A 10,417-nucleotide genomic window follows, 5' to 3' on the forward strand; every position below is an offset into this window, starting at 1 on the left:
CGCCAGGGCCGCGCTGAACTGCGCCGAGAGCCGCCTTCTAGCCCGCCCAGCTCCCCCAAAAGCAGGGTGCGCACCTCGGAAAACGAGGCTTAGCCTACCTGCTTCCTGGCGAGCGGGGCACCTCCATTTTCATTGGACTCGGAAGCTGAAGGAGGAGGGAGCTTCTAATTAGAAAAAGGACAATCTCACACTAATCACTCCCTTAAAATTGACAAGGGAGGGAATTCATTTAACCACTTAATTGCTACAGGTTTTTATGGGCTGCTGTTTGCCGACATATTTAATGAAGAAGTTATAAATCTAAGGGAGCTTAAAATTTTAATTTTATACCTAAATATTTTCCTTGTTCTCCTGTTTGTAGTCAATCCTCCAGAGTGTAGTCACGTGGAATGTTCTTTAAATGAACATATTTGCTAACTGGCGTGATTTCAGTTTTTAAAACATTGGTTCCAGCAATTAGGCGTTTTTTTTCAGTTCCCAAATGACTAGAGAAATTCGTCTTGATTATAATTGCTCTTAGCCACGCATATCTAATTTGTGTCTTTTTAAGTGTTAATTAGTAAACAGTTTGAGCTGACATCTTTATGTGTTTGTGTGCTGAAAAATGGGGCTTATTGCTTATTTAGCTTGGGGCCGATTCCACTAGCTTTTACGTCACGACATTGAGGTGAAATTAATGAAAATACACTCGGCAGCAAGAGGTAAGAAGAATTTTCAAATTCCACTTTAGGAGGTCCGCTTGGCCTGGGCCGCTTCGAATATATGCGGTTAGGGTAGATGCGGGTCTACACCCTGCAAGAAAAAAGAAAGATTTTTTTTGTATCAGGAATGAAATGGCAGAGTCCCAATTTTTATAAAAGCAAAATGTTCAGATCCCAACACAATTGTTCATTCTTTCTACTTTTGGAAAGCTTTCATGGTGCTTATTGATGTGAACAAATTTCTCGAGGGATAGGGTGCAGGCGCACGATCTGTGATCCCTTTGCACCATCTAGTGGTCGGGCCTTAAACTGCAATGGGAAACTACCTTCTCTTGATGTTCAGCGTCGTCCTCTGGATTGCTTTATTTTTCCATCAGGAAGCTGAAAGGTTTGGGCAAAGAAACCTGCCCACTTTGCTCATGAGGTGAAAGTTAGTTAAATCAATAGGAATGAATCTATTCTCTTCTTTTTTACGTTGCTTGAAGACAGAGAGCCACCACCCCAAATCTTCCAGCTCTCTGCAACCATTCTGGCCAAAAACAGACTCTTGATATTCTCACTGGGAGACGTGGTACATTGCCGAGGCGCCGGGTCTGTTAAATAGTTCGATTGAGTCTTTCTATGGTGTGTACATAGAGCAAAACATCAAATCGTACCCTAAAAACGTACCTAATTCTTGTCAATCTAAAACAGATTTTTAAGTACAGGTGGTACATGCCTGAAATCCCAGCACTCTGGGAGGCTGAGGCAGGAGTGTTGCAAATTAGTCTAGCCTGAGCAGTTCAGTAACTTAGCGCAATGCTGTCTCAAAAAATAAAAGGAGGACTGGCAGTGTAGCTGTAGCTTAATGCAGTGCCCTAAATTCAATCCCCAGCATCACAAATATTAAAATAAAGACACAGTGACCAGCCCCACTGACTGGCTTTTGAGTTACTTTCAGTACATGGCACCGTATGCTGCCTTGCCCCTGTGCCCCTTTCTGCGGGATGGTGAGTGTTACCCTTTTGACTTTCCAGAAAGGCAACACCACTGGAGAGGCAGGAGGCACCTGATCTACACCCTGCCTCTAAGACCACGTTCGACAGTTGCTGCCCGCCTTGAGTTGAATGTCTCCTCATATGTCTGAGAGCTGCTGTGTTTATCCCGTGAATCTCTCCTAGGGAGGAAGAAAAGATAGGTCCATGACAGCTGAGCTTTTTAAATTCATTTTTAAGGGTTCTTTAAAGATGGCAGCTTTTTCTCAGTTGTATATTCAAATACGTGCGCACATATGATTTCACTGATTGTGCTGCTATACAAAAGTTTTCGAATGTCTGTAGCAATTTTGTCTTTGTCTTAATACTGTGGTTTGTTTTGGGTACCAGGGATCGAACTCGGGACCTTGTGCTTTCGAGGCAGGCACTGACACCACTGAGCTAAATCCCTGGCCCTATGGTTTGGTTCTCATACCATTCTTAGATTATAAAAACATCCACCCAGCGTTGGTTGGTTGGTTGGTTTTTGTAGCACTGAGGATTCAAGCAGGGCTTCCACAATGAGCTACATCTCCAGCACTTTTATTAAATTTTTAAGATAAGGTCTAAATTGTCCAGGTAGAACTTGGATTTGCAACCCTCCTGCCTCAGCCTCCTTCAGTGTTGTGATTACAGATGTGTACCACTACTCCCCAGCTCTTTTGTCTTTTAATATATGAAAATCTTAAATACTTTGCAAATGCTTAAATGTAGTAGGAAGATCTACTTACTACTTAGTACTACTGAAATGTGGTAGTAAGCTCTAGAACGAGCAGTATTTGATTCGTTTTTCTCCAGATGACTTTGTTCTTCTGTGACCCTTCTACGCCACCTTTACCATCCATTTCCATGTGAAAGTGGGCCAGAGGAGGTTTTTCTTGATTCGTATATGATTGCCACACTGTTTTATCTTTTCACTTTACGTAAGCTTTCACAGGTAGTAAGGTTAGTTCTCTTTTCTCCAAGATTTTCCTAGTTAGAGTGGCATGATTACTCATTCAGTTAAACTTGATGCTCTTTCAGGGGGAGGGCGTCTAAAAACTCCACCCTGCTGCTTTATTGGAACCACCCCGGGCACAGACCGCGAGGGGGTGGTTGGCATGGTGGGTCCCTACGTGCCCAGGTCCCTGTGCATCGCAGGGGCTTTCCTCTGCGCAGTGCCCCCACACTCCGCCTCCGTGCCCGGTATTCCTGTGGCTCTGGTGGGCACTGTCTTCTCTTCCTTCCTATTTCCTGCCACTTATGTATAACGAAGCTGCTGGCTTTGTTCATTACTCTGGAGCCGGCTGTCCGGCCAACTTCCTGTGCTGTTCCTGACATTTCTGGGGCTCCCCTTCCCTGGCCGTTGCTGGACACCCTGGCAGGCGGGTCCGGGTCCCCAGCCTCTTGCTGTAGCCGAGGTCCTTTGTGGGAGTCTCTAGTGTCATTGTCGCTGCTGCGTTTTGGTTTGCTGTATATAAACATGTCCTCTTTTCTTTGTGCTGTGTCCCAGAATTGGCCATCTCTTTCTGTTTCCCTACGTGTTTTGTTTGCATCAGAAGGGAGTGGTGGCTTTTGGTAAGTGACCTGTAACCACCCGTGGAGACGCTGCTGGCATGGTGCACTGGTGTCTGCGGAGTCCTAAACTCTGAGAGCGCTGGGCGCCCCCACTGCCCTTTGGGTCCTGCGTGCACAGCACTGCTGAGTAATCACTGCCAGACGGTTGTCCCCACCATGGCCCAGAGCATGCACAGCCGGGGGCACAGAGATGCAGGGAAGCGGAGCTGTGCGCAGATAGAACCCCCGCCCGGCCCCATTCGGGAGCTCAACACCTGCTTGTGCGCAGTCTTTTCTACCTTTTTCTTGTGATTTGTGGAATTCCTCCCCCCGCTCATTTTAAATAAGGTAACACCCCAGAATACCAACAAGCACAGGGTTGCACAGCATGTACGTAACCCGTGAGCACCTCCCCAGTGTCCCAGCTCTTCATTTTCCACCCACAGACTAGAAGTCAGCATTGTTTTAAATATTTTCTACCAATAATCTAGAAGAGGAGACTCAAGATCCCCACTTTCTGTATTTTTCAGTACTGGGGTTTGAACTCAGGGTCTCACTACGTTGCCCGGGCGGCATTTAAACTTCCGATCCTCCTGCCTCAGCCTCCCAGGGTGCTGGGATTACAAGCACGTGCCACCGTGCCCGCTGAGATCGCTGCTGTTCAGGTGACAACGCAGGTGAATTCCGAGAGGCCATCTCACTAGGGGAGGCAGCCCGTTTGCGGTGGTGGCACAGCTGTGGCGCTCATCTCAGCAGCAAAGGCATCTGCTGGTCCCCACCACAGCAAGCAGGCTGAGCACGCAGGCAGGTGTGGTGCAGTGACGGGCAGCCGGGAGCGGACTCACTTGTGTCCTTGCGAATCGTGCGCAGTCGACAGCCCTGTCGCCGAGTCCGCCTTCTTTCTTATTTCTCGCCACACGTAGTCTTCTCGGGCTTTTGTTCTCCTCCAGTGGTCAGGGGCACAAGCACTGCTCCCCCTGCTCGCGTCCTGTGTCCCCGTCACCCCACACTCACCCCAAACGCCATCACAGCCCCCCGACCCTCCCGCAGCAGGGTTTGTGCAAAACCGGAAGCTCACCATTCTCTGGGGGACTCTGCTCCCCTGGCGGAGGCTGATGCTGGTTTGAGGCTCTCAGCTGCCACATCTTCCAACGAAGTCTGGGTAAATGTTGGCATTTCATGTGGCCTCACAGCCTTTTGATGTGGGCAGCTACTTGCAAGCACCACTCAGGCTGGCACCATGTGAGCCCGCAGCCTGTGGGAATACGCAGTTCACCATCCGCAGCACGGGGCCATCCCACTGTCCTGCTCGGAGGACCCAGGCTGGGCCCACAAGCGGCAGCTGCCCCAGAAGACTGAAAACCAGAGACCGGCCCAAGAGCTGAGCCACCCAACTAGCCACTGTCTCTCCTTGTGTTAAACTGTGCCCAGCGCCTGGCCTGTCCACGTCCTACCCGTGAGCTCACCAGGCCGTGGAGCTGCAGAGCTGGCTGCCATGCCGTGGCCACCCCAAGCTTGAGGAGCCCAAGGTGACGGGTGCTTCCCGGAACAAGGGCCCTTCAGCTGGGGCATGGAGGGCAAGTAGGACTTTGCCACTCCTGGAGCAGTGCGTCCCAGACAGACAGCACAGCACTCGGCGAGGCAGAGGTGCAGGTGATGCCTGGCAGAGCAAGGGAGCGGATCCGAGAAGCCACCGGGAAGAGGTCTCTGCAGAGCTGAGCAGCCTCGCCGGCAGGTGGGTGCTCCGGTGGGGCCACCTCAACTGCCCCTGTGGTGAAAGACGCACTTTCCAAGCTCATGGCGCTCTTGCAGAGGACAGGGCAGCCGCAGTGATTGGTCCTGGGATCACCCAGCAGCTCGCCAAGCCGGACTGTGGGATGAGGACAAACGGTGCCCGGATGCGTGGGGAGTTGAGGTGTGGCATGAACTACACTGAGATGGGCCCTCTGTCCAGGGTGACCGCAGAGGCCGCAGGAGCCCTCGCCTCCTGTCCAGCCCCAGGGGTCGGCTGCTAAGGAGCCACCCAGCTATTTCCCAGTCCTCACGGCCTTGGTCAGGAGGCTCAGCCTCCCACAGACCCCTGATTCCTCCCCTGCGCTGGGAAGGCCGTGCAGGTTCTGTCCAGGTACTGCCAGGGCCCTGGGGACTGGGGATTAGCAGCCCCCAGTCCTGTCACCTTCGTAGAGAACATGGGCCATGAGTACACGCCGTCCACAAGCTCTGGTGGGGCTCACCCCAAATGGGGGTGTTGAACGAGGTGCTCTTAGCTCCAGAGCATTCTGGTTTCCCCCACAAACTCTGGTGCCCCCGGTCTCCAGGTGAAGCACCTGTGGCTTCCCGCCTTTGATCCAACCTTCTGTGTCTCTGGGGAGCTGAAGTCCTAGCAGGGAACAGGGACTCCTCAGGCCAGAGTGCACCTTCTCTGCCCAGCACTTTCCTGGGGAGTGGACTTAGCCAGGGCTTTCCAGACCTGGCTGGTGAGCAGAATTACTTGGGGTCCTTCTTCGGGGTGGGAGGGTACTGGGAACCAAACTTGGGACCTTACACTTGCGAGGCAGGCAGCAGAACCACTGAGCTAAATCCGCAGCCCTTGGGGTTCTTAAAGCACAGGTGCCCACATCTGCTGAGCACTAGTGCCCGAGGAAGCTGGAAAACCACTCTGAAAACCAGTTTGGCCATTGGGTGTGGTCACAAACTCCTATTTCCAGGCTGAGGCAGGAAAGTGGGAAGTTCAGGGCCAGTCTAGGCTACACAGCATGACCCGGTCAAAACAAAAGGGCCAGCAATTTAGCTCAGTGGTTCCACAGCAACCTTCTTCAAAGTGCAAGGTCCCAAGTTCAATCCCTGGTACCAAAAAAAAAGTAAAGCAAGAACCCAGCCTGGCCCATTCCTAGGAAGGCAGAGGCCAGGTACCACCACCCAGCACGGCCTGGGCTGGCGCTGCCCTCTCCTCCTAGAGGCCTGAGCCCCAGAGGCTGCTGGGAGGACCCGGGCTCCTCGAGGAAGTGGACATTTCCAGAGGGCCGAGCTGTGGGCAAGAAGCCAAGGCTCTGAGAATTTAGAAGCAGGAGACAGAGGGGTGGGGGACTGTGTATTCTGGGGGCCCCAGGGAGGGGCGTGAAGAGCAGACACCTGCCTCCCTCTGCCTGCCCCAGCCCCCCCCACCTGTCTCACCTGCCCAGGCCTCGTTGGCCAGCTGGGCCCCAGGGCTGGCCCTGTGCACCTCGTCCTTCCGAGGCTCGAGATCACCGCAGCGCCGTCCTGCTGCACTCCCCTGTCCGCCCGCAGCCCCACCTGTGTCCTCCCCGGGCCTGGACACTACCCCAGCTCTCTCTGAGGGCTGGGAATTTTTTCCTCTCCAAGGCCCCGGTGCTGGAAGCACCTCGCTGGGGCCCCTGAGGGATGCGCGACTAGATCCGGAGCAGAGAGTGGAAGGCACTGAAGGCCCGGGTGACCTTTTCCTTCCCTTCAGGAGATGTGCAGTTCACGTTTCCAGGCCACACCTCTCCTGGCGCTGGTCCAGGGCGCCCTTCCCTGTACCCCCCAAGGAGCTGTGCCCTGCGGCCGGCTGGGACAGTCACACACAAACCCCTGGGGGTTCAGAGCCCCCGGCAGCAAGACAGATTACTGCCCCGTCCTGAACGTGTTAAACTCCCCGTTCTGGGCCGCTCCCTGCTAACGTGCTGGCCCACCTTGTCTTTGTGGGGTGTGGTCTGAGCGCCCCCTTTGCAGTGAAGCTGGAGCTTCTCAGGTGCAGTTGAAAGCTGAAGCGGACACTTCCTACCGACGGCACGCTGGCCTCTCAGTGAGCACAGGCTTGTGGAAACTGGGGCTCACGCAGGGGCCCCCAGGCCTCCAGGAAGGTCCCCACTGAGCCCGACAGTGACGTCTCTTTCCTGGGAGTCTCTTTCCCGGCCAGCCATGTGGCTGCAGTGACAGCCTGAAGCCACCAGAGGGCGTGCTGGTCCAGCGCTGCTCAGCTGGACTGGGCTCTGGAACCAAATGGTTTTTAATTGAAAAATTTTTTAATTCAAAAAGGATTTGCTGTTTGTACTCGAGTGCAGGTTTTCCTTATACAGGAGACTAAGGTCTTGAGTAAACAGATCCAGGCCCAAATCCACCTTCAAAGGTACTTGCTGTTTGCCCGGGGGACTGAAAGGGCTTCCAGAAGCGGCCCTAGTCTCTTGGGCAAACATTTTGGGGATCGGCCATCCTGGGCAGCGAACAGCGTCTGTGGGAAGGTTATCCATGGCCTAAGGGGGATTATGTTGGGGGACATATGCTGAAATTTCATTTGGAGAGTTAGGGAAAATAAGAGCTGAGGGGGTGCTTCTCTGCAGCCAAGATAACCTAAAAAGGGGGGGACCCCAAGGGAGAGGTGGGGGCCATGGCAATCTGTGTTCTCCCCACAGCCCGGCCCCTGGTCTCCGTGTGCTCCGGCTGCAGGTCAGGAGGCTGGCGGACGCTTGTCTCCCGCCTCCGCAGCCCGGCGCGAGTGCAATCAGAATTTAGCAGTTCATCTTCAAGGCCCATCTGTGCTACCCCGGGAACCAGCCCTACTCTTGGCCACAAAGACCTCAGCCTGCTCAGCCGGTGCTCCCCCACCCTGCCTCCCAGAAAGCCATAGCGCTGGCTCTGGATCCTCAGACTGGGGACATTTGGGGGCTGGCTGCCCTGTGGCTCCCTTCTCACCCCTGACCTGGGCCGGCCTGGCTCTGCCCGTGACACGGCCCCTGGCCTGGCCTCCGGTCACCGGCCCCATCTCCCTCCCGCCTGAGCCCCACCACGTCTTCTGCTCCACATGCCCACCTCCTGCGCTGACCGCAGCATTCACTTACCTGGGAGGGAGTTGAAACTGCAGAGGCTCAGGGGCTGCAGTTCGGGGAGACTAGGGAGCTGCTGTCCCCTCACCTGGGCACCTTCGTGCTGCCCCGACCCTCGCATTTCCTGGAACGCCTCACACACCCCACCCAGCCCTCAGCCCCACTTCCCTGCGCTGCCACCTGTGCTCCTGGGTGAAGCTGCTGCCGCGCCTCCCCCTCCACCCCGGCCTGCATCCCCCTCGGACACAGGCGCTGTCCTGCAGACCCTGTGGCCCCTGCCGGGCCCCTTTTCTGCTCTAGAGATACGAATGTCACTGTCCCCAAGCCTCCTCGTTTCCTCCTTGGGCTGCCCTCGGAAGTGGGACTCCTGCTGGGCTGTGTTGAGAGTGCCTGGCCCATTCCCCCACTGCCCTGAACGAGGCCTGGGGCTCACGCCTGACTCCACACCCAGCGCAGGCTGAGGTCTGTGGGTGCAGTCTGTGGGTATTGGCAGCCTGCATGTACCCAAGCAGCCACCAGGTGGCAGCATTATCCCAGCCTTTGCTGGTGCCTATGTCTGGCCACCCAACAGCAGGAAAGCAAGAGGCCCAGGGCTGCTCTGGAGGCTCTGTTCTGTTATCCACGGATGTTCAGTGAGCATCCACTCAGTGCCCATCCACACACACCTTAGAGATGAGTCCACCCAGGGACAGGGACACAGAGCTGTGGCAGCCACGCCCCCTCCCTCCACGCTGCTCCTGGACGTGGGTGCTGTCAGGCGAGACCACATCCCGTCCTCTGCAGCAGCCCACTCGGCACCGGCCACATTCCCAGCAGAGACCACGTCTGCTCCTCTGTTCTTAAGGGGCTTTCTGGTCACGCGCCTGCTCCACATTATTGGGGGTGCAGACCCTGGGGCCTTCAAATGACCCGCAGCCCCCACCCTCGCCCCATCAGGGTGTGACCCTCCTTGGAGTCCCATGGACTCAGAACCGCCCTCCTGTGCCATGACTTGGATCTACAGCAAGGGCTTGAGCAGCCCAGGCTCATCAGCACAGAGGGTCCCCAGGGTGCCACAGGGAAAGCACAGAGGGCTGGGCAGTGCCAGGGCCCTCGGGTCACCTCAGGGGTCCCCAGAGCCTGGTGGCTGATGCCAGCCTCCCATTAGGCTTGGAGTCACATCACAGGTCTGCCCCTCAGGGGACCGCAGTCTCCTCTCGCGGCAGGAATGAGAGGTCCCGTGGGCTGGCAGGTGGGAGGGGGCAGCACAAGCGGGCACAGGTCTGCGTTGGCATCAGGGCTCTGGGCGCCGCTGGTGCCAAGGGCTCGCTTTGTAAAGGCGACAGTTATCCCCCGAGCCTGTCGCCTCGAGGTGTGTTCACTCCATCGCCCTAACAGGCAGCCCAGCCACCGTTCCGGGGCCCTCGGGCCGTCAGCACCTCAGCGCTGCCGCGGCCTCCTGTGTCCCTGCAGTCACTGCCTCTCTGTCCCCACCCTCTCTCCCACAGTACGAGTACAGCTTCCGCACAGAGCAGAGCGCCGCCGCCAGGCTTCCGCCCAGCCCCACACGGTGCCAGCAGATCCCTCAGTCCTGAGGTGCCAGCGGCCTCCTCGGGGAGAAGATGCCTCCACCTGGTGCCCACACTACTGACAGGGCGGCTGGGGCTGCAGGCCGCTCCCCTCCCTCACCCGCCTCCTGCCGCCCTTCCCACCAGCCACCCCCTCCCACGCCACCATACCCGGGCAGCCGAGCGGTCCTGTGTGGTCGCCAGCCTGCCTGGTGGGGCTCCCAGCCTTCTTGGGGATGTTGTCTGTAATCGCAACTAACCTGCGTGCCGTAGTGACCGCAACACCCAGCGTGTCTGTCAGACGAGTCGTCCTAGAGATACCTTACTTTCCCCCCCACCCCCCCCGCCACCATCCCCGGGCAGCCGAGCGGTCCTGTGTGGTCGCCAGCCTGCCTGGTGGGGCTCCCAGCCTTCTTGGGGATGTTGTCTGTAATCGCAACTAACCTGCGTGCCGTAGTCCGTAGTACCCACCATGGGAAGCCCACAAAGCCATTGTTTCACTCCCAGCAGACCCTCGGCCTGGCCACCCCCCGAGGGACCCCTTGAGCAAGTCCCTGTCAGCTCCAGGGCCAGGTAACCCCAGTTTTCCCAGCAGCCCCCTCTGGACACCTTGGCATCTCCACCTGGCCCACACTGGACGTCCAGAGGCCGGACAGCTGCAGGCCCCTGCCACCACCACAGAGGAGACCTCACTTCCGGGGAGACGGAGTGACCCAGCGTCGTCGAGGATCTGAGTGCGGCTGCCCGGGTGCCCGGCTTCTCCGCATACCCCACCCAAGGGCTCATCTGAGTAACAC

At 56.4% G+C, this 10,417-nt stretch overlaps 1 protein-coding gene across 1 annotated transcript in view; it reads left to right on the plus strand.

Annotated features, from left to right (window-relative positions):
* Nucleotides 1–9,954, plus strand: part of Mvb12b (multivesicular body subunit 12B) — a 164,421-nt gene extending 154,467 nt beyond the window's left edge. The window contains exon 9 of the mRNA XM_010613550.2: nucleotides 9,561–9,954. Within this exon, the coding sequence (XP_010611852.1) occupies nucleotides 9,561–9,647 (87 nt within the window). The 3' untranslated portion in view covers nucleotides 9,648–9,954. The remainder of the gene's footprint in view (nucleotides 1–9,560) is intronic.
* Nucleotides 9,955–10,417: the final 463 nt, after the last annotated feature.

The sequence above is a fragment of the Fukomys damarensis genome, unplaced genomic scaffold, assembly GCF_012274545.1.
Source record: "Fukomys damarensis isolate Sample0158 unplaced genomic scaffold, DMR_v1.0_HiC HiC_scaffold_36, whole genome shotgun sequence".
Classification (NCBI taxonomy): Eukaryota; Metazoa; Chordata; class Mammalia; order Rodentia; family Bathyergidae; genus Fukomys; species Fukomys damarensis.